Raw genomic sequence first — 25,510 nt, 5'->3', positions numbered from 1 at the left:
ACCACGCACATCTGACATAACTTTGAGTCTGTTAAATGCCTAATAGGTTATTTAGCACTTTTGCTAAATGAAAGATTCTTTGCAGAATGTCTCTGTTATGATGTGTGTTTGATTAGGTACATGTACGCCCTAATTTATACCATTGTTTTTCTGGCAGACTGTGACTTTCCTGTTTTACCCTGTTTTTAAAACCTCTAGAAATCTGAAACAAAACACCACACTGAACCTTAAAGGAATACTCCATTTTCTTTAAAAAAAATCTCAATAATTTACTCACCCCATGTCTTCCAAAATGTTGATTTTTTTTGTTCAGTCAAAAAGAAATTAAGTTTTTTGAGGAAAACATTCCAGGATTTTTCGCAATTTAAAAGACTTTAACAGTTTACAGTTTTAATGCAGTTTAAAATTGCAGTTTCAATGCAGCTTCCAAACGATCCCAAATGAGGCATAAGGGTCTTATCTAGCAAAACGATTGTCATTTTTGGCAAGAAAAATAAAAAATATGCACTTTTAAACCACAACTTCTCGTCTTGCACCAGCCGTTTGACATGCCAGCGCGACCTTACGCAATGCGTAAGCACGTCGAATGCTGCAGTAATATTTATATTGTGGTATTATATATAGTTCTTAGTGTAACACTGCCTGCTGTAAAGTGCTTTAACTTGTTTAAAGAATAGATCTAGTTTTGTACTAAGGAGGATGAATCCAGGTCACTGTGTGTGTGTCTGTTGGGTTTTTAGGAGGGCACTTGGACATCAGAAATGAATGGCAACTCAGTTGCAATTAAAAATCTTCCATTTCAAGTTCCCTTAAAACAAATGCACCATTCAGTCTAATCTGCAGAACTGTGTTTAGTGTAGAGGCAAACAACATTGTTCCCCACAGGGCAAGTGTACGCTCTGCTCTTCATTTTCATTTCACAATCAAAAACACACAAACACTGGATTGTAAAAGGATTTTTTCAGGCCTCTAGTTGTTTTAAGTTGTTTACATCTCATAATGTATTCCCTATTTCTGGAAATAGAAGGCAGCTTTGGGTGATTGGCAGGTGTGTGGAGGAGTAAGGCTCGGCTCTTAGGTGAATGAGATTGGTAAAAAATTATTTTTGGTAGAACATTATAACATCGTAGTGGTCTGTGTTTCATTTATCATATATGCAGAGTTTGTAAACCAAATCAGTTTTCTGATGCTTTGGAAAGCAATCACGTCAAATCTTCATTTAGAACCTTGAACATATGTATACATGAACCTGGATTCCACAGTTTTACCTGTGTTAAAAACTATGTCTTCCTGACTTATACTGTGTATCATGCAACAGCGTGTACTGTGGGGAGACCATGTGGTGAAAATCAAGATTTTATTGTTGGTTGTATGTCTATGTCAGCGGTTCCCAAACTGGGGGGTGTGATGGTGCCAGAAGGGGGGCCCAGTTTATATGTTTTGTTTGATTTAAATTCTACGTTTGAGAATGTTTTATGTCATGTATTTTATTTGGGGGGCTTCGAAGGGATGCACCTTACACTAGGTGAAACACACGCCAAGAAGTTTGAGAAGCACTAGTCTATGTGGTGTTTTTAATATGCTTTAAAAGTTTTTTCTTCATAAAATTGCAGTTTTCCAAAGACCATCTCAAAACCACAGTTTGAAATTGCTTTTGTTTCTTTATCACAAACATGTAACCAATAACATCAACACAGTTAATCGAGTAGGTCAGTAGTTTGAGCCATAGATGTTATGTATAGATGCCGCATAAACTCTGTGCTAAAATGATCGCTGTTAATATAAGCATTGTGAAACTGGCCTTGGCAGCTACGTGTCTGGAACTGCTGAATGCTGCATCTATGTACATGTATATCTATGGTCTGAGTTGAGTACAGGGTGGGACGACTCATCTTCGCCTCCTTCCATTGTAATGAATTGAAGCTAAAAATGTCCGACCATGGTCGCTGCCATGTTACGTAAAAAACGTCAGTTTGGAGCCAAGGCATGCGCAGAAGGAATTGTCCGTGGAGACAGAGGCGGAACCGCTGTATCAAACTTCCGCCCAATTCAACCACGCCAATCATAATGACATGCCCCGTTTCTATGGCATCAAATTACTAGCTAAAATGAAACTTATCACAAAAATGAACAATTAATTATACAGTGAGTAAATAAGTATTGCTATTTTGCAAGTTCTCCCACTTAGAAATCATGGAGGGGTCTGAAATTGTCATCGTAGGTGCATGTCCACTGTGAGAGACAAAATCTAAAAAAAACACCAGAAATCACAATGTATGATGTTTTAACTATTTATTTGTATGATACAGCTGCAAATAAGTATTTTAACACCTGAGAAAGTCAATGTTATTATTTGGTACAGTAGCCTTTGTTTGCAGTTACATAGGTCAAACGTTTCCTGTAGTTTTTCACCAGGTTTGCACACACTGCAGGAGGGATAAAAGTTCTATTTTGGTCTCATCTGACCACATGACTTTCTCCCATGACTCCTCTGGATCATCCAAATGGTCATTGGCAAACTTAAGACGGGCCTGGACATGTGCTGGTTTAAGCAGGGAAACCTTCCGTGCCATGCATGATTTCAAACAATGACGTCTTTGTGTATTACCAACAGTAACCTTGGAAACGGTGGTCCCAGCTCTTTTCAGGTAATTGACCAGCTCCTCCCACGAAGTTCTGGGCTGATTTCTCACCTTTCTTAGGATCGTTGAGAACCCCACGAGGTGAGATCTTTCATGGAGCCCCAGTCCGAGGGAGATTGACAGTCATGTTTAGCTTTTTCAATTTTCTAATGATTGCTCCAACAGTGGACCTTTTTTCACCAAGCTGCTTGGCAATTTCCCCGTAGCCCTTTCTAGCCTTATGGAGGTGTACAATTTAGTCTCTAGTGTCTTTGGACAACTCTTTGGTTTTGGCCATGTTAGTAGTTGGATTTTTACTGATTGTATGGGGTGGACAGGTGTCTTTAGGCAGCTAACGACCTCAAACAGGTGCATCTAATTTAGGATAATAAATAGAGTGGAGGTGGACATTTTAAAGGTAGACTAACAGGTCTTCGAGGGTCAGAATTCTAGCTGATATACAGGGCCCGGTTGCATAAAGCACCTTAAGTGTAATTTTCCCTTAAGTTCACCCTTATGTTTCCCTTAAACTTAAGGGTGTTGCAAAAAAACACTTAAGTTTTTTCTGTTGCATCTCTATAGCCACAATAGTATTTTATAACAACAAACCTGGGTCACTGTCGTGAAACATTTAACGATTACCCTTACCTAAAAGAACCATTTAAGGGATTATAAGCAACATCCTTAAATTATTGTCTTACAGTAGGTAAGGGGAATTTTCCCCCTTAAGTGTCATACTTAAGGGAAAAACTTAAGGTGCTTTATGCAACCGGGCCCAGGTGTTCAAATACTTATTTGTAGCTGTAACATACAAATAAATAGTTAAAAATCATACATTGTGATTTCTGGATTTTTCTTTAGATGCACATACGATGACAATTTCGGACCCCTCCATGATTTCTAATTGGGAGAACTTATAGCAGGGTGTTCAAATACTTATTTTCCAGACTGTATGGTTCAAGCTGGTGTAATTAAGTAGAGACGGGGACTAATTTGCATATTCATCTGTAAATACTAAATGAGGCAAGGTTGTAGAGTTACATTCAAGCCATTTTAAGGCATGAAGTTAATTATTATCACAACAAAGAAACTTTTACATAGATGGAAAAGCCTCTAAATGCCTCCTTTGTCAAAAATGAGATAATGATATTAACCAAATGCTCTCGGCACGTATTATACTGTACGTTCATCAAATACTTTTGCTGAAAATACGGTTAATCACGTCCTCAGGCAATTTAAAAATACCTGTTTGTTGGCAGAATTGATAAAAAAGCTAATTTGCAAGAAATCATCTGTGCTCCTCATATGCTGTTTTGATGCTCAAAGATGAGTTTTAGGGTGAGTGAAATTATCGACTACAGGGGGACTTTAACAAGTAGCACAGAATATCAACCAGTAGAATATCAAGACTGTATTCTACAACAAACATAATTCACACAATGTATAAAACTTTCATAAACATTACACACATTATTGTGATTAATAGTATGATGTACAAATTTCTTTTTGACAGTTAAATCAAAGTAAAATCTCAGTATTTTGAGGTAACCCTGTAACCTGCTCAAGTATAGAGAATCACTGCTAGACTCATCTCTCTCTCTCTCTCTCTGTGTGTTTGTTTCTGTCTTTTACTTTCCCCATCTGTTCTGTTTTAGCCACATGTTGAGTGTTGTTCTGGAGCTTGATCCCATGTCATAAAACAGACACTTTTCTCCTCCACTCTGTCTTGTCTCTTCTCCTTTTTTCACCTCCCGTCTCATTTTTTATCCACGGCACAAAACTGGAAGATGGTTTTATACTGGAAATGCGAAGACAGAAGAAAAAGTGTTTCCAGCTGCATGTGACACACAGCATTGTTGAGACTGTTTAGTAATGAATCACTTATTGTCGTCATTCTTTCGCTAGAGCTCTCATTCTCCCTCGTTATTGTCTCGGAGCAGAGGCGCGAAACATCTGAAACACAACTGAGAATTTCAGCGACTTCTGTGTACCCAATTGTCCTTGTTCCATTCAAACCGTATGTCCTCGCAACTTTGCGCACACAAGCTCCCGTCATCCCCGCGGGGCACTCGTAATACCCTGAAATCCCAGTCGATTGTCCGCGTAATGCTGATCCAATCAAACGAAAATTCGAAAATAAGCTTCGACTTGGTTTCGGTTCAAGTCTTTTTCCCCGCTGGCAACGCTATAACAAACAACATTGCCAAAGAGGGTTGTAGTGAAATAGTAGCAGTAATCAATTCAAAAATGGCTTTATTTGTCAGTAGGAGGTAGTAATCTAAAGCAGACCTCTAAAGCTCTGTGATTTATACTATAGGATTTGGGCAGATGCTTGAAATATCAAGACTGAAATGATTAGCCAACACAAGTAGCTACACCAAATCAGTCAAATGACTCTGTCACTACTGTTTGTCTTACTGCATGTGGCTGTGCATTTCTGTGGATTTTTATGCGGACGACTCTGTTATCTCTTCCTGCAGAGTTTGTTGGCTGTTCATGATATCGTGGCCAGGAAGAGTTACGATCCAGAACTTCCTCCTTTGCCAGATGACATTGATGATGAAGAGGACTCTGTCAAGATCATTAGACTGGTCAAGAATAAAGAGCCTTTGGTGAGAGCTCAGTAACTTAACCTCCCTCCCACACACACACACAAACTGACACATGCACATGCTAATGTCCATATGCTGTTATGTGCACACATATTGAAAAAACGCACAAACCACAAAAATACACATTAGTGTTAGTGTTTGCCACATGCTCACTGTTCGCCCTTATTGTCTTAGTGACCACATACTGTATTCTTCACCTTAGCATGACACAATTCATATTACCTTAGACACACACTCTTACTAGACAAGTAGAAAAAAGTTTTAATTTAACCACTGTATGTTTTCTTTACATAGTTTATTAAGGTAAACAATAACAATAAGCAATTTTTAATCTTATATAAAGATTAAATTGGTGTTAAAAAAGCATTTTCGTCACCATAATGTTGGATTCATGTTCTTTGTTTTTTTATGTTTGTTCTTAAAGGAACAGTATGTAAGACATTTAAATAAATTAATCATAAAATGGCCCTGATATGTCACTAGACATTAAGAAATAATTTTCATTTCAGATACTTATATCACTCGCAACAGTGGTCTGGTCAGGATATTGTCATTTAAAAAGTGGAGTTGCAGCCCTCAACTGATGTTTATGTTGTCATTTTGTGTATAGGCCACCAGTTGTGTGATTGCAGTACCAGTTTTAGCCACAAGTTTTGTGATTGCAATACCAGTTTTGGCCACAATCCTACATACTGTTCCTTTAACTTTGTTTGCAATGGTGAATCGGCTACTTTTCTTCACATACATTTTTAATGTATCAGTTCGGCCTGGTAGAGTAATAATTTGAATAAGAAATCATTTGTATTGCATATGTGTCGAACACTGCCATCCGCGTAGCTGCAGTGAGTATACTTTGAAAGCTGCACTGACGCGTACGCGTGCGAGACAGACACGGAAAAGAAGTATACACGGCCCACAAGTATGCACAGCTTACACACAACATTGTTTTTTTTGCGTCTGAGCGGCATTGGAACAAAGAACTGCAACACTGGAGAGCTAACATTTCCTAATTTATTAACATATTATTATATTATTATTTATTATCTCCTCGGTCACAGCACTCATTTTTACACGTTTTTGTGCTTTTCCTGTTACAGGGCGATGGCGCAACCGAACCCCACAGCAACACTTGTTATTTGCTGTTTGCTTGTCACCCGCGGCTCTTATCTTTATCAGGGCATATAATAGGCTGTTTAAAATCTAGGAATGGCGATGTAATGTAGTCCAATGCAATTTTAGCAATGTCTCTAGCAACAGGCGTCATATCAAACGTTTTTTCTATCGTTATCGATAAAGGCGTGTCGATGGTAAATATCGATATCGTTTTATCACCCAGCCCTACCATGAGCACGCTGGCGCTACAGTATATGTCGACGCGCTAACCACAGGGCTATTGGCACAGACAATAAAAACTTTTAACTAATATAATATATCATATAATATAATATAATACTTTAGAGTACCAATTATCCGATTCATGTTTTTACATTTCCTTTGGTGTGTATTAGTAAATGTTAACGATATGCAAAAAGATATATACCCCACAGTAAACGATGACGCTATTTATCGTCTCCAAAGTAAATCTCCTTTCTTGGATTACAACAACAAACACACGAATTGTAGGCAACAGTTTACTTCCTGAGATTGGTGATGTAGACAAGACGGACATTAACATAATTCCTCACACTTCAGACTCACTCAAGTTAATTTCTGTGAGCATTGCATTGTGCGCGAATCTTTCAAACATGGTAAGGAGCGTCACATTTCCTGTTGACGTCAGGACTATTCAGGCCAATCACAACGTACAGATTAGGTGGCCAATTAGGGACACAGCGCTTTTCAAATCGATGAGTTTTGTACATGAATCGGTGTGTTTCAGAAAATCTGGAGCTACAAAAATGTACAATATGTGGAAAATAATTGTTTTTGAACCATAAACCACGCAAACACGTATTATACCAAATACACAAAATAACATTGTTTTTAGCAATGAAATAGGTGCACTTTAAAATGTAAAGAACATTCTGTAAAAATATAACCTTGATATATTTAATATTGAGTAAGGTCATTTTAAAGATCAATCAAAATCAAACTTTAATTTTTATCTCATAATTTGATTCTAGAATTTTAGCCTGAATTTTACAGAAACAGTATCACAATTATCCAACTGGCATAGACCAGCATTGTTTTGAACCATATGGGTTTTAGTGACATTTCTCAGTAATACATACTTCCTCCAAAAAAGCAAAATGAAGTGCAAAATAAACCTCTCATTTCCTCTCAATAACTGAAACTATAGGGCATGGGGTAGGTACGGTCTAACGTATGGCTCATGTCCTTAGCAATTTTAGATGCTGGCTGCCCTCAAAAACATCTCAATTTACATTTTAAATATAGAACGACCTCAGACAAAATTCCAAGGCATTTATCTCACTTTATGGATTTCTTCATTTCTGGTTTAACTGTACAGTTTTATACAGTCAGGTGCAGACAGCCATTGCGACCATCATAACAAAAGAACTGTGAAGATTTGCCCATTTCTTTTCCCCCATCCTTCTCTCTGGTGTGCGGTAGTTAGCATACGTCTGCCTTTAAGGATGAATCATCCGTTTGTGTAATTGTGATTAGTTGAACGGTTAGGATTCAGTAGCTCTGATTAATTGCTATCATTTCTCAGACTGTGACATCATGTAGTGTTTTAGTGAGGGGAGTAATGAGGAGAGAGAAGAGACTGGGTTTAAGATCTTGGACTTTGGGGATGGGTCTCAAATCCTCACATGCTCTCCCTTCTGTTTGGTAACCCTAGTCTGCTGATTTATTAGCAGCAATGGCAGGACGATGAAATAATTGGACTTGGAACGACATTCACGTCGGGCGGCAGAAGTTGAAGTGAGCCCAGTGCTGGAGTTTATTGAAAGAATGTGTTGTTATGGATAAGGTTACTGAAAGGTCTATATTGAAGTCGAAGTGCTCTATGTGTAAGTGTGTTTCTTTGATGGATAGATAAAGTGTGTATATGTTGTGCTCAGGGTTTCAGACTGAGTTATAGAAGTTTTGTAGACAGAACAGATGTTTGCCAAGAGGATGATTTGGCTTTAGATGTGCGTGTGTGTTGTGTCAGCACGCAGCTTGTGTTGCTTGGCAAGCAACTGTTCATCTTGGTGATTATTACACATTTTAAATGAAGTCTGTCCTGCAGTTTTTTATCCTAAGATTTAGACTTTTGTGATGAAGTGCTCATTTTCAAAGGGCTTTAATTCATTAATTGAAGATATTTAACTTACCCATTTACCATCTTACCTATTTCTGTACTTATTATTCTTATGTATTTTTTTTTTGTGTTTAACAAAAGGCACGAATCGGATTATTCTTCGGATCAGCAAATGAGGGGGTGGGAAAAATCGAATAGGAACAAATAAAGAAATGATAAACATTTATAAAAAAGAACAAAGTTGCACACTAAGTAAGGTCTAAAATTAGGAACAGAAATCAAATCAATAATAACACTGTTTTTATTGTATAAATTAAATATAATTCTTATTTTTTAGAGCTACAGAAGTGATTTTCTTTTTGTCTTGGGTTGTTTGATTAACAATAATGACACAGACTTAAGTAGGTTAATTGAGGTTACTGTCTCTTTAAGATACGCACAGACTGGTTTCTGACTCTAATCTATACATATCTAAGACATAAACAAATGTTTTTATTTCAGAAAAAATACTGTGGAGATCATTTAGTTTGTATGTGCCCTGTCAAGAACAGAAAGATTTTAAATTCACTTGCTTTTTGAAATGCGTCTCTCCGTGTATGCACTTTTGAGTGCACTTAAACCCACGTGCCACACAGGGGACGCATCACACATCAAGAGTTCTGATCTTTGAAGGGCATAGGGATGATCACGTCTGACTGGAGCTGGACCGGACACATTCAACTGCATGTGCGTCTGTGCGTACAGAAAGCTGCTCACTTTAGCGCCTTTTTGTGGTTAAATTGTTTAAAATCACTTGAATTTTAACATTTGCAAGTCTTTGAAACGTGCAAATGATAAACTTTCTCTATTTAAATTTGTGTATTGACCCGCAAATCGCATGCGAGCTGAACCGTGGGTAGTGATCCGTACGGATCACGGATAAACTGCTATATGACTTTAAATGATCCAATCAGTTCTCGATTAATGAATTCAAGTCCCGCCCTAACTTTTTCATTTCGAAAGCTGTTTTACTAAGATATACCTCACCATGTGGAAATTAAGACAATCGCTAATTCCGTTTTATGGCGACTTTAAAGTGTTTTGGAGTGAAGACAGACAATTTATGAATATTGAATATAGAAATAAGGCATTTCAATTACTGACTAAAAACTTTTGACATTAAAGGAAAATGACTGAATCCAAGAACCTGATAAAAATGCTCATTTACAAGAAAGCACAAGAAAATGCACTTAGAGGGTATTGCATCTGAACTCTTCATATACTTCAAGTATATATTTTAGGAAGGGGGTCTCTTACAAAAGCTTCATTATATCCGGAGGTCCCTGGCATCATTAAAATTTGAAGACCCCAGCCCTAGTGCACCTTTACTTCACATTTCACCCAGGATGCACTCTCTAATATTAGACATTGTTTAAGGTTTTTAACTAATCTGATATTCTGTGTTTTCAAAGATGTAACAAAATGAAACATTTGGAAGCATGATTAATCAAGCCCGTACATTTAACATATATTTTGACAGATTTGTTGTCCCAGTGTTTTTGATGTTCCCAATTTTAGCTGGATTTTGTGAGTGCTGCCACATTTTCAGGGACACCAGTGTTTCCCACAGGATTTTGAGAGACTGTGGTGGTGATGACATCACACGCCAATTAGCATATATGTGACGTCACTGTGTCGTGTTTGCGTTTGATCTAGTGTTGGCACCTGAAATATGTTCCACTTTTACTCTTTGATCTGTATCTGTATTTGATCTGTATTATATTTCACATTATATTTTAAGCCGAATTAAGCTGTTTTAAATAGTGAAATAAAAATGTAAATGGGAATCATGAAAATTCTATTTGTGGGGGCCGGTGTTGATTCTGTGGTGGGCCACCACAAATAAATCAATGTATGGGAAACACTGGACACCATGCTATTACTACTAGTAAGTGTGCCATGTGCTTCCAGACTGCACTGCAACTTCTTTTTGATATCCTGTTCAATTAATTAAACTTTAATCTGATACTTGCCTATTTAAAAATGTGATGTTCCATTTGATTCATTATACTGTACCACTTTAATGTCTTTTTGCCTTTGCATGTCACCTATGTTGAAACTCAGTCCAGCATCAGTCATGAATGGAATGGCTGAATTCAGGCATGCAAATATGTAAAGTGATACTTCATAGTCACTCTTGTGTTTTCTTGTCTTTTTGGCAAGGACATTTCAGAACAAAAAGTGAGCCAAACAACAATTTTGGGATGGAAATTTCATAGCCACTTAGGGCTTCACGTCTTTATAGTTTATATATAAACTCAACACTTTTGCACTGTTGGATAGTACCTTGCAAACTTCCATAGTTCCAGAAGAGGGCTGGTCAGTCAAGTCTACTAGACAGTTTCAGGTTTTGACGTCACATGACCTGAGTTTATCATGTAAGATTTCCCTCACAGACTTCCAGTAGACAATGTCAAGGAAGCCTGTGCAACATTCTCTAATGCATGTTTCTCTTGGCTTATTGCTGTTGACTGTTCATGGCAGTGAAATCCACACGACTGTAGAAGACCCAAGTCTCAGAGACTATGTAGCCAAAACAAGACTTATTACTTCTGAGGAAAAAGATGTTTTTGAATGGCTGTGCTTAGATTTGTCATGTTGAGCTCTGGAGCCCAACCGCAGCCAGCAGACATTCTGTACTGTAATAGTTCACACTGTTCTTATTTCCTCTGTGACCTCTTATTGGTAGGTGACACAAAGCTTCATTAATGTTTCCTGTCAAGTGGTTGTAGTCATATTAAAGACGCCATTGTATGTTTTGACATGTTTTGATGCTGGCTTTTCCCCTTGTTATGTAATTGATATGTTGCCATGGTGGAGTTTGTGGTTGTTGAAATCAGTAGGACCTCTGTGTGTGATAATGATGAGAAATTAAAAGTAAATTACAGGAAAAATAAATAGGTTTAAATGTAGACCGAATTTATACAGGGAGCCAAAATGCGTGGTGCCAAATAAGCAGAAATAACCGAAGCATCTTTTTCTACAGTACCTTTATTTTATTTGTACATTGTGTAACTTTTAGAATGATCTCTTGACAGAAATACAATATAATATACATAACTATATTAGAAGTGATGTATAAAAAAATTACAAAATGACCTGTATTGGTTTTATTGCCTTAGAATGAGCCTAACATGGAAGGTCGCCATTTCGCACTGCCATGTTTCTACAGTAGCCCTAAGCAGACAAACTGTTCTGTTGACCGTTCTGTTGACATCTCACCCCTCTGACTCAGTTGTCTAACCATCACATTTTTCCTGCTTCAAACACATCAACTACACTTGTCCTCAAAGGCTAGATGACTGGGTGTGGGGTGTTCCTGGTCTGCAGTGGTCGGTACCTATCAAAAGTGAAAAGCGGGTAACCGGCGACAGGGTCATAGGCGGCCAAGGCTCATTGATGCACTTGGGGAGCGAAGACTGGCCCGTGTGGTCCGATCCAACAGTCGAGCTTCTGTAGCTAAAATTGCTGAAAAAGTGAATGGTGGTCCTGATAGAAAGCTCTAGTGGGGTCCATGCCTAGACGGGTCAGGGGTGTTTTGGTGGCAAAAGGGGGACCTACACAATATTAGGCAGGTGGTCATAATGTTATGGCTGATCGATGTATATACAATAAAATATTTTAGAATTATTGTCTTTTATAAAATGTTTCATATAATCTTTTCTAAACGTATGATTTTAAATTCATTATAAGTTGCATCTCATTCCTAACTAATAGCTGAACCGGTAGAACATGGCTCTTACAACACCAAGGTCATGGGCTCGATTCCCAGGGAATGCAAGTGCTGATATGGCTGATAATGTGTATACGGATGCTTTAAGCGTCTTTTTATTCTTTTGAAACAAAGAGAAGATTACAAATTCATCTGTTTGCGTTAGCAGTGAAATATTGAGCGCTAAGGTAATGACACTTTCTGAAAAGAATGGAGGCACAAATTACATAAGGGTGAGAGATGGGAGCACACATGTTATTTCTTTTCACATACATCCATGTGGTCTGGAGAAATACATCATGACCCTGAGTGGAAGAGAACGTTCTCTCCAGTGAACAAGACTGATGTGTACTGGCCTTATATCAGACGGCAAGTTTGACCTGACACCTATTGTATCACTTGATTTCTTAAGTTTAGTGACAGGCTGATATCTTTTTTAGCCAATTTGAGATTACCACCATTCACCGATAATGGCCAATTAAAGGTTCCTTCTTAATACAGCTTGAATCTGCCTACTGCCTTGTCAAAGGTTAATAAATGGTTATACGTATACATATAATATAATGGTGTGTGAATTTTGTGTGTACCAAAACAGATATGATATTACACTGTTTCATAAGACTGAATATTTGTATCTGTATATACACTCACCTAAAGGATTATTAGGAACACCTATTTAACTTCTCATTAATGCAATTATCTAATCAACCAATCACATGGCAGTTGCTTGAATGCATTTAGGGGTGTGGTCCTGATCAAGACAATCTCCTGAACTCCAAACTGAATGTCAGAATGGGAAAGAAAGGTGATTTAAGCAATTTTGAGCGTGGCATGGTTGTTGATGCCAGACGGGCCGTTCTGAGTATTTCACAATCTGCTCAGTTACTGGGATTTTCATGCACAACCATTTCTATGATTTACAAAGAATGGTGGGAAAAGGGAAAACATCCAGTATGTGGCAGTACACTTGGGCGAAAATGCCTTGTTGATGCTAGAGGTCAGAGGAGAATGGGCTGACTGATTCAAGCTGATAGAAGAGCAACTTTGACAGAAATAACCACTCGTTACAACCGAGGTATGCAGCAAAGCATTTGTGAAGCCACAACATGCACCACCTTGAGGCGGATGGGCTACAACAGCAGAAGACCCCACAGGGTACCACTCATTTCCAGTACAAATAAGAAAAAGAGGCTACAATTTGCACGAGCTTACCAAAATTGGACAATTGAAGACTGGAAAAATGTTGCCTGGTCTGATGAGTCTCGATTTCTGTTGAGACATTCAGATGGTAGAGTCAGAATTTGGCATAAACAGAATGAGAACATGGATCCATCATATTTTGTTACCACTGTGCAGGCTGCTGGTGGTGGTGTAATGGTGTGGGGGATGTTTTCTTGGCACACTTTAGGCGCCTTAGTGCCAATTGGGCATTGTTTAAATGCCATGGCCTACCTGAGCATTGTTTCTGACCATGTCCATCCCTTTATGACCACCATGTACCAATCCTCTGATGGCTACTTCCAGCAGGATAATGCACCATGTCACAAAGCTCGAATCATTTCAAATTGGTTTCTTGAACATGACAATGAGTTCACTGTACTAAAATGGCCCCCACGGTCACCAGATCTCAACCCAATAGAGCATCTTTGGGATGTGGTGGAACAGGAGCTTCGTGCCCTGGATGTGCATCCCACAAATCTCCATCAACTGCAAGATGCTATCCTATCAATATGGGCCAACATTTCTAAAGAATGCTTTCAGCACCTTGTTGAATCGATGCCACTTAGAATTAAGGCAGTTCTGAAGGGGAAAGGGGGTCAAACACAGTATTAGGATGGTGTTCCTAATAATCCTTTAGGTGAGTGTATAACATTTATAATTACAGACATGTGCTTTGACTATCACTGGTCATCATGTCAGTGTAGGGTTCAAGTCTCTCTCCTCACCCCATGCTGTTTTTCATTCCTTCCTCCTCATAATGTGCTCTGATTTCCCAAGTATCCATGTTTCTGTCTCTATATCCTGTTACAGAGAGCACAGGAGGTGCACAGGCACTCACATTATCACACACACTGAGCTCTTTGTGTAGCGAGCTCTCTGCTCGTCTTGTAAAGGCATTTCCTCATGTAACTGAAGGAATAAGATCTGACGACTTAAAGTACTGTTTTCTTGGTGGGATAATTGCAATGAACACATGCAACACTTTAAGAGCAACCCAGAGCTAGTTCAGTGTGTGAAACCGCAGACATTATATATCCCACCAAACACATGGATTTAAGGCTTTAAAACCTGTGTTATGCATAAACATATGTATTTTCCCTTTACTCACGTCATACATACATCACAAACAGAAACCACTGAAGAGGAACCAACCTCTAAACACACAGTAATCTACATCTTAAGGACATGTAAAATGCATGTTTTGTAGCTTGATTGATATTTCTGTATCGTGCCCAAGTAACATTTTATCGGTCTTAAATCCTGTTCCAAATAGTTTATTAAAAATCAGATATGTTCAGATTGGCAGGCGTTTTGTTGATACTTTGTGAAACACATTTAAGTTTGTTTTCCCATACAATATGTAATGACTATGTCTAGCCTCAAAGGATAAGAGATTTGAAAGATTGTAACCAGTATTTTATCCCGGGACATTCCCTATTTACCTCCACCCATTGCCATTTACCTTCCTGTCATTCCTCTTTTTTTCCATTTGTCTGAAAGTCTGTTCCATGTTCACCTCACATTCTGGAATTCCTCTGCCATTATTGTCCTAATGAGATCCAATTTTCCTTTTAAACATAATACCTGTTAATGATGGAACGTGTAGGCAGCAAGGTTAAAGCAACATTTTGACTGTTAGTGTATGCATGTACTTTACATTTACTGTCATTAAAGGGTCATTAAAGGGTCAGTAAAGTACACTGAAAACGCTTTCTGTCTATATAGAGGATACTTCAAACCTTTAATATGTTTGTTTGAGTTTAGAAGTGAGTTTGCATGTGTGTGTTTATTAATGGAAGTTCTAATATCCCTGTTTAATGGCATGAATCAGAACAGTGAGAATTGCAGCTAATGGCCTCTAAATTAATGTTTTAATGACCTCGTTGGGATTTAATGTTGTTCTTTTTGCTGTCTGATATTCACCAGCTTTCTCCACCTCAACATCTGTGATGATGAAAATAGCCATGTGGTTCTCAGTCATTTGTGTTCATTTGAGCGGCTTCTTGTTGTGACTATGTGTGTAGTTGTTCGTTTTCACACCACTTTAAAGAAATAGTTCACTGGAGTTTCTCAACCTAATGTCATCACAGGTGTATATGACTTTAATTCCACTGAACATTATCGAAGTTATATTAACTTACAGGCTGAGTCTGAAGTTGGAGGAATTATGATAATGTTGTGTCTACGTCAACAATCCGTGTGTATGTTGTAGTCCAAGAAAAGAGATTTACGTTGGAGACGATAACTCCCGTCATCGTTTACTTTGGGGTATGTACCTTTTGCATATCATTAACATGTACTAATACACACTTATACACCAAAGGAAATGTAAAATCGTGAATCGGACCCTTGGGAGCTCTTTAACTCTTTGGAGTAATCTTCCAAATAAGGTAATGAAAGTCACATCTCCGGTGGTATTCAGGCCAATCACAACGTACTGGTTAGCTGGCCAATCGGAGGATACTGTGCTTTTCAGAATGATGAGCTTTGTACAAAATTAGTGCATTTACAGGGTACCCGCGGAGTCTTAAAAGTCTTGAAAAAGTATTAAATTTTATTTTCCCATAATATGGCCTTAAAAGGTATTAAATTTCACCTCAAAGTCTTGAATTTGACATGAGCGCAGAACACTATCCATGTGCGGAAAAGCATATTCGCGAGCACGCAGAACACTATTCAAGCGCGGGAAAGCATCCTCGCGTGTTCGCAGAATACTATTCACGCGCAGAAAAACGTCCTCCCGAGAGCGTACCTCTGCTCAGAACGCACAAACGCAGTCACGCGAGCAAAGGCTAGGATGAGCGCTCGCTCGACTCTCTTTATGCCCTCGCAGCTGCACAACAGTGACACACACAATCTTCGGTTCCACAATCCGTCTCTAGTAAATCTAGGTAGAGAAGACACATTTTAATATGATCATTATGTTGGAGAAGGTAATTTATATGTTAAACAATAGTCTTGTGTGATCCATGCAATAATAAGCTACAAACAATAACGCAAATTTTAAGGGGTTTCTGTTGCATTTTCATGGTTAATTTTGTTTTTTCAGCAAAAAATTAATACCTTAAAATTGGTGTTATTGTTTGGTTTGCAGCTTATTGCATGAATCAAACAAGGCTATTGTTTTAACATAAATTACCTTCTCCAACATAATGGTCATATTAAAACGTGGCGGCCTGCACAAGATAAAGAGAAGGGCCACATGTGGCCCCTGGCCCTCCAGTTGCCTGTACCTGATTTAGGGATTTTTAAATTTACAATAAATCTATAAATGTACATTTAAATCTATTAAATCTATTTGATTGTTGGTTTTGATTGTTGGGTAATGATAAGGGTTTGGCCGTTTGGGCCTTGGACTCAGCCTTTCAGAGGCACGTTGTCATGAATGTTCAAACACTTGTAAATAGTAATTATTTAAAGGGGCAATCAGTAGGATTTACCCCCATCTAGTGGTGGAATTGTATTTTGCATTCAAACGAACAGTGCTTTCTGGCACCTCCCCTTTCCAAATGCGTGTTGCAACTACGGTAGCCGTTATGTAATCACTGATCTCCTTGTCCGTTGCAGCTGGTTCACGTGTTCTGAATGAAAACGCGTTGTGGAAACACGTTGGTAGGCTAGTGCTTTTTGTCCCTCTCTGCTATTATAGTTTATCAATACGGCGGAACGGCACAAAAGTCTCCTTGGACTTACCCGTTCAATGTAAGTAAAGAGGAGAAATTCTAAGCTTACAAAGAAAAGTCAGATCACTGGCAGAGGTTTTTTTGACACCAACGAGGACATATTTATGAATAAAGACATTGATTTTGATTAATAAAACACTTAAAATCCTACTGATTGCCCCTTTAAGGTATATTACGTTATTAAAAATTATTTATTCTACCCGAATGGGTACAATGTAGGTATTAAATTGCACTTGAAGTGGTATTATTTTTATTTATATTATAGCAAACACACAAAAAAACTTTGTTTTTAGAATTGTAATAGGTGCTCTTTAAAGTCTGTGTAAAGTAAATTCAGAGAACTGTTTCTAAACACATTATTAATGTACACTGTTAGAAAAAAAGGTACAAAACTATACCTTTTCTGTCACTGGGGCTGTACCGTCATAGGTTTATTTAAATATATACCTTAAAAATATTAAAGGAAAAAGATTATACCTTAAGGACCTATTGTGTACCTTAAGGACAAATCATGTACAGTTAAATTTTAGGGGTTCAATACACTCAAATATTGTCATTTTGACGGTAGGGCTGCACGATTTGGGTAATTTTTCCCATTGCGGCTATTGATGCTAATATTGCGATGTGCGATTGCAATTATACTAAATGGTATAATGAGTCAACTTGATGGGTTTTAAGAAAAATCCACACACAGTTTAGTGATAATGCTAAAATGTGTATTTGTAAAACTAGAAATGTTTTCGTATTGCCACGTGATGTAGCAACTGCTCAGTTTCAGTAATCCTAAATCCAAAATACCGCCATACAACAGACATAGATTAGCTACCAGATCACTGTCAATCTCCTCTACATCCATCTTCGCTCTGGTATAAGTGACAACGACGCACACCACACACCTGCATGCCACACGTGCACTGCCTTTTTTGTTCGTTTTTCTTTCTTTTTTTAAACAGCAAGGAAAATCATCAAACTGTTATCAGAAAGTTTGTGTTAACAAGTCCACACATTTATTTATTTAATATAATTGCAACATTTTGCTGTCATATAATCGCACAGGCTGACATCGCGATTGCGATGCGATTAATTGTGCAGCACTAGCGGTACCCTTTGAAAAGGACCATTTAGGTACAGATATGTATACATTTGATACAAATATCTTTAAGGTACTAATATACTTTTTTTTTTAGGAACAAAGTTGTAGTTTTTGAAAGGGTACAGCCCCAGTGACAGCTTTTGTACCTTTATTTCTGAGAGTGTATTGCTGAAACACATTAGAAAGACTGTGAACTGTGTAGTACTGAACTGCAGCTTTCCCATAAGTAGGGGTGGTTTCAATGCTGACAGCAGATACGGCCCCAGCGTTTGAGAGCAGAGAATCCTGCATATTTTTCCAAGATGTTGACAACTTTTTTTATTTACTTGGCGTTTTTTCATCATTCAAATTTGTCTGGATGGTTAATAACACATTTTTCTGTGGTGCGACAAACTGAGAACACATTTAATTCCAGACTTTGCAGAAACTTGAAGTAATTGTGTCAGACACTCATCCTGTCTCAGCCCAGTTTTTTCTCTTATCAGAATTTTTTTCAGGTTTGCCTTGAAATTGCTTTCAGCAAACGTAACTGTAAAATATATTATTTCATTAACATTTGGTTTGTGATGGCTTTATCGTTGCTGTGTTGCAAATTAGGCTGCTTTAAATGGGGTGACATTATTTAGATAACTATTTTGTTAAAATTGTTTAAAACTATTAGAATTGTTAAAATTAAATGAAAGTAATGAAATCACTGTCACTTGTTTTTAGGCATGCAAGTGAATTTCTGTCAGAAAGTCATTGTGTATCTAAAATATATAGATGTTATGGCAAACTTAAAACATTTTATCCATTTTCAAGAACTAATCTGTCATTTTAAAAAGATGTATATAGCTGGCAAAGCAAGAAAAAGCAGTCCAACTTATTTTTAAATCTTGAAAACAACAAAATTTATTACTAGATCACACAATAAAAACACAATTGAATTGTCCTCCTGCGATGTTTTCCTGATGTTTCTGTTTATGTCAGTCATTCAGATGAAGCATGGCTCTCTGAGCTCTGTACAGAGTTTTGGCCTGCCTTCTAATAGTAATAATAACAGTCGTAACCATTTATGTCTCCACAAAAGCAGCCGGTCACCTCCACAACTGGCAGCTGTGGGTCACATTACTGTTGAATAATTTAAAGAGCCATGGCCTCTGGTTTTGCCTTGCTTCATTTTACTCCCTCTCTGCTTCCTAGTCTCTGCTTAAGACAATTTTACTCTCTCTAATTATTCAGGGGATCTTGGTCTGTTCAATAAAGTCTATTTATAGATCCTGTTTTAATAGGCAGACATAACTCAGCAACAAAGGAATGATAAATGATCAATCAAAGAGCCCGCTCATTTCCGCTGGCTCTTAACTCTTATTGTGAGAATGAAGTTGCACTTTGGATGATCTTGGCAGTGTGAGTTTGAGGATGACTAAGAGAGGTGGAGTTCCTGATGGTTAAATAGTGCCTGTGTGATGAGTTTGGACAGTCAGCCTAGCGTAGCGTGCCTCCCCTCATCAGTAGATGTGTGATTGGAGGACGTCCATCATGTCTCAGGCAGGGAGGGCTGTCTAAGGCCAATCCTGCTTCTGAATGTGCTGGATGCGCATAGCTGCTTAAATGAAACCTGCCAACCTGAAAGTCTAATGCTGCGTTCACACCAGCCGCGGTAGAGGCGTCAAGCGCGAGTGATTTCAATGTTAAGTCAATGTAAAGAAGGCGAGTTGAAAAAACTGAACTTTGACGGAAAAACGTGCCTCGTTAAACAATCAGGAGCTTGCTCTAGTAGTGACGTGATAACAAGGAAGCGAGCGGATCAGCAGACGCCCTCCCATGATGTGAATTTCCTTGTGAATGTCTCGATGACTAGAATTTCAGGTGCAGCTTTCACGCACAAATTAAGCGAGTACACTTAACATGTCGTAGGTGCATGTCCACTGTGAGAGACATAGTCTAAAAAAAAATCCAGAAATCACAATGTATGATTTTTTCCAGAAATCACAATGTATGATCACAATGTATGAAATTGCCAAGCAGCTTGGTGAAAAAAGGTCCACTGTTGACTGTCAATCTCCCTCCATGCAAGATCTCACCTCGTTGGGTCTCAATTATCCTAATAAAGGTGATCAGCCCAGAACTACACGGGAGGAGCTGGTCAATGACCTAAAAAGAGCTGAGACCACAGTTTCTAAGGTTACTGTTGGTAATAGACTAAGATGTCATGGTTTGAAATCATGCATGGCACGGAAGGTTCCCCTGCTTAAACCAGCACATGTCCAGGCCCGTCTTAAGTTTACCAATGACCATTTGGATGATCCAGAGGAGTCATGGGAGAACGTCATGTGGTCAGATGAGACAAAAATATAACTTTTTGGTCATAATTCAACTAAACGTCTTTTGAGGAAGAAGAATGATGAGTACCATCCCAAGAACACCATCCCTATTGTGAAGCATGGAGGTGTTAGCATCATGCTTTGGGGGTGTTTTTCTGCACATGGGACAGGGTGAATGTACTGTATGTAGGAGAGGATGACCGGGGCCATGTATTGCGAGATTTCGAGGAACAACCTCCTTCCCTCAGTTAGAGCATTGAAGATGGGTCGAGGTTGGGTCTTCCAACATGAAAATGACCCGAAGCACACAGCCAGGATAACCAAGGGCTCTGTAAGAAGCATATCAAGGTTCTGGCGTGGCCTAGCCAGTCTCCAGACCTAAACCCAATAGAGAATCTTTGGAGGGAGCTCAAACTCCATGTTTTTCAGTGACAGGCCAGAAACCTGACTGATCTAGAGAAGATCTGTGTGGAGGAGTGGGCCAAAATCCCTCCTGCAGTGTGTGCAAACCTGGTGAAAAACTACAGGAAATGTTTGACCTCTGTAATTGCAAACAAAGGCTACTGTACCAAATATTAACATTTGATTTTCTCAGGTGTTCAAATACTTATTTGCAGCTGTATCATACAAATAAATAGTTAACCAATAGCCCATACAATACAGATTTCATGTACTCAACAATTTCAGCAGTTTCTACAAGCTGTCTAACGTGAGAGGGTTTTACAGGAGGCTTAAATGAGTTTCTTACGTGACTTCTGCTTTTGGAGAATGATGGTAGTAATTATGAATTGAATTTATTGGAAGGTATAGCAGGTAGACGTTTGCAAGAGAACCGAGATTTTGGTTTTCATGCTGTGATTTTGTGTTCATAAAAGCAGTGTGTTCATCCAAGACTTTCTGTGCTTTTCACACTCAACACTCAATTTGACCGGCTCCTTGTGCAATGATGTATTAATGTAATAACCATCTTGAAAAATGCCTTGCACTCTTAATTAAACTGGCCAGTGCACTGGTTTGTGTTCCTGCGGCTCATCTGGTAGATTATGGAGCGGGCAATGCCAAGACTGTGGGTTCAGTCTGAGTGAACACATTTTACTAAAATGTATATCCGTAATGCACTGTAAATCACTTTAGATAAGTGTCTGCCAAACACACAAATGTGCGTAAATGTGAAGTCATTGAGGTTACTTGACGAGTCCTACCATCCACATTTTTCTGATTAAAATGGTATAGCCGTAGTCTGATTCTTTTCTTTATCTGTTTCACATGTGTGATAAATAGCGCTGCTTCAACTCATGTAGAGCCAAAACAGTTAAGTTAATCACTGGTTTCTGTCACCACCTAAAGCTCTGGGCCAGTCGCCTTGTTCTTCCAGGTCACCAAATTGGTCCTATTATGTGATCAACAGGTAATATTCAGAGACTTCTGAAGGAAACGACAACAACGGGCTGCACTTTCCATCACAGAGCCTGTGTTTAACACATCAGTGAGGACCTTGAGCTGGTATATTAGCCATGATCTTCACATCACATAAGCATTATAGGTGACCGAGTCATCGAAGCGGCTTTGAGGACAGGTTATTCATCATCCTGAGCTAGTGCAGATAAAAGACAACGTGTGTGCATCTTTCTTTGGTGTTTGCAATTTTAAAGAAACCCATTCATGTGTCAGTGGAACAGCTTTCGTGGAAGGTCGGTTATTCAGCCGTCAGACAAATAAAATGAGAGGCTTTTTAAATGTGCACGCTAGCACGAGGAGAGTTTCATGTACAGCACACCTTAATCCAGTGTCACGGGTGCTTTAGAAATAATAACAACCTCGGAGACGCTGATGCAGAAAACAGAAACAAAACTCAGGCTGTCTGACGTGTTTGTGTGTGCGTGAAGCCCGTTTAGGAATCTCGCTTCTTGCCTAAATCTCACTGTCTAATTTCGCTGTGTGTTTGTGCGTTGTTCGGTGATGGCCCATGATGTGATCGTCTGGCCATGTGTGCCTCTGTTATGAGAATGTATGATGGCGGGATAAAACTCAGCTGGCGTTTTGTTGGCAAGCTGTAGCGACATGTAGTTTATGCTTTAGTCATTCAGTTTGAGTCATTGGGTACGTTTACATTCAACCAAATAATCTGTTTGTAATTGTAATGATGGCTCAATCGTATTGAAAAGCCTTAATTTAAACACATTTATTGAAAGGGGTGGTGTACTCCAATCTGTGATGCGATCATCAGGTGAAAAGTATGCATGTAAATGTGTGAATCGTAGTATTTTCTCAATCGAATGCAAAAATACCTTGTGCACATGTGCAGAACATTTGTGCTCAAGTTCACGTCTTATAATTACCTCTTATTTACGTCTCACATTATCACAGAAAAATGCAATAGCAAGGTAATGGCAACACATTATTAAGGTAATGGGGTCACACGCTGTACATTCTGCAGCGTTCATGTGTACTTTTAACATTAGGCAACATAAAGCAATAAAATAGTGGCATGCCTTTTGAAAATTGTGTTTTCTTTGCCTATATCTGAAAACTTCTTAAGAACAACTTTCTCCAAGCTTTGTACATTTATCCAGAGATAAAGCGTGAACTCGACGAGATATGCTGTGCGCTGGGTGGCGTTGCCAAGTCTTCTGCTTTTTTTGAGTTCAGATTTGGGCTACTGTTTAAACTGTCTCTGTGGTTTGTTTTTTCCTGCGGGTTAAAGATGAAAGGATTTATTTACTTAGTTATTGGTATTTGGACTGTGAATAGTCAATGGGATTCTTTTGGGCTAGTTTTAAATGTCCATAAGGATGGTTTTGATACGCAAAGCTGGCAACCCTGGCAACCCTGGCTGTGAGCTTGCGCAGATGTTTGGTTATGGATTATATAAAATGCACATGAAAACAAACATTTTAATCAGATTGCAATGTTTAGGGTGCATCTAAACTCTCTTGTCGCAACCTTCAATCGTATTATATTCACTCGGATTGACAACATTTTGTACATGGAAATAGGGCGTGATAAATTGTGGCGATTATGGTGATTAATTGGCTGTTTTAGGGCTTTGACAATTATGACGATTAATTGTCAATTTTATTGCTTTGACATTTAATTCTCTCATATATTTTTCTTCTTTGTTTATGAAATAATTTTCACATAATGTTGTGATTATTGAAATTAAATTTTTTGCAAGGTTTACCTGTCAGTAATATTAATACACATAATGCATATTTAAAAGGAATCTGATACTGTCTCGTTTATACAGGCGCTGGAGCTCCCCCTTGTGTTTTTTAGAGAGATGTGCAATCATTGCGGTGGTCTGAAATCATAAGGATGAGGTCAAACAATTGCGATGAGACGATTATTTCATTGTTGTGACAGCCCTACATGTAAACATAGCCAACGTGTTCATTCATGTCATGCACTCATAAAACATACACAGTCCCACACACATGAATATTTAGAACTAGAAGTTGGTCATTTGTTTTCTTTATGTAAATGTCAAATTCAATATTGAGATTTACAGGTGCAATATCCTGATGCAGGGGTGCCCAAACTCGGTTCTGGAGTTTGATCAGGGTTGCAACCAACGTCCTAACTGCAATATAATGGACACAATGATGTGAACATAAACATTGTCACTGATCTTGTGTGCATTACAGGGTGCCACCATAAAGAAGGACGAGCACATGGGTGCGATCGTAGTGGCGCGCATCATGAGGGGCGGAGCAGCAGACAGAAGTGGTGAGCATTGACGCATTTCTTCTATTTGAATACTAATGTGGTGCAACTTGAAGCAGCACGTAGAGCTTTGGTGTTAGTTTAGTTACCCTACATATATTTTTATTCACTTTCTTGCTCTGTTGTGTACAGGGCTGATACATGTTGGGGACGTGCTAAAAGAGGTCAACGGCATTCCTGTAGATGACAAAAAACCTGAAGAAATAATCAGCATCCTGGTATATTTACAATACACACATTTTTTCTGTTTGTCTGTAAGACTTGTATAAAGATGAGGTGTGTTTTATGGGCCTGTAACGGTAACCAGATGAATTGCAAATGTAATGTCAGGTCTCTAAAGCAAGGGACGGAAATATTATGTTTTGATATTATTGGTTAAAATCATTAGTCCCTTTGAATAGCAAAGGCTTGGATAAGTCAACAAACCTCAAGTGTAGAGTTGATGAAAGATTATGATGAATTAATGACATCATGCACAGAGATTTATTGCATAAGGAAATATGGTTTCATTTTATCTTTAACTGTTTGTTTTTTTACCTTTAAATGTATATAATTGTGCCTTTTGGTTCTGTTTGCAGGCACAGTCACTAGGTGCCATCACCTTTAAAGTGGTCCCAGGCCTCAAAGAGGAGGCGCCAAACAAGCATCCCAAGGTAGGATTTACTACGATATGGGATGTTTTACTCTGTGGGGGAGTTTTCCTCTGAATGTGTACTACGGCCTGCTGACTTGATGGATGAGCCTTCATTCCCACTTATCCTCAAAACAAATCACTTGCACTAAAGCTCTCAGCTTCTGTCCAGTTCAAATACGACCTCCCTTGCTCTTCCAAACCCTTCTGAGTTGCTATGCAGCCCACTGTCTATATAGGTAACTGCTTTTCAGGCAGCATTTTAACTGAGAAAAACACAAAAATGAGAAGAAAAAGTGTGAGGAAAACACAAAAATTAGAAGATATAGCATATTTTATTTAATTTGTAGTTTGCAGTACTAAGTATATTTATTAGAGATGCACTGATATGAACTTTTTCCACTGATACTGATAGCCGATTATTCAGACTAATATCTGCCGATACTGATAGTTTGGTGGTTATATTATCTTGCATTAACTAAATTTTGAAGATTAAATTTTCTGAATTTTATCCATTCATATAATGACCATTAATACTGAACATTAAACTACACTGTAAATCTGAACAGTACAATGTACTCAAACCTGTGAAAATTTTTATTAAACTTTTAAAAGTATAAAACTTTAAAACTTTTACGTGTTTACAACGAGTTCACCA

At 38.4% G+C, this 25,510-nt stretch overlaps 1 protein-coding gene across 2 annotated transcripts in view; it reads left to right on the top strand.

Moving 5' to 3' along the window:
• Positions 1–25,510, top strand: part of mpp7a (MAGUK p55 scaffold protein 7a) — a 144,907-nt gene that overhangs the window by 62,146 nt on the left and 57,251 nt on the right. For both annotated transcript variants that reach the window (XM_073866920.1, XM_073866919.1), the window contains exons 6-9: positions 5,102–5,233; positions 24,143–24,224; positions 24,354–24,439; positions 24,800–24,874. In XM_073866920.1, the coding sequence (XP_073723021.1) occupies positions 5,102–5,233; positions 24,143–24,224; positions 24,354–24,439; positions 24,800–24,874 (375 nt within the window). The remainder of the gene's footprint in view (positions 1–5,101; positions 5,234–24,142; positions 24,225–24,353; positions 24,440–24,799; positions 24,875–25,510) is intronic.

This window comes from Misgurnus anguillicaudatus, chromosome 4 (assembly GCF_027580225.2).
Source record: "Misgurnus anguillicaudatus chromosome 4, ASM2758022v2, whole genome shotgun sequence".
NCBI classification, from domain to species: Eukaryota; Metazoa; Chordata; class Actinopteri; order Cypriniformes; family Cobitidae; genus Misgurnus; species Misgurnus anguillicaudatus.
Note: the sequence above shows the minus strand (reverse complement) of the source record. Positions and strands in the feature narration are given on the sequence as shown.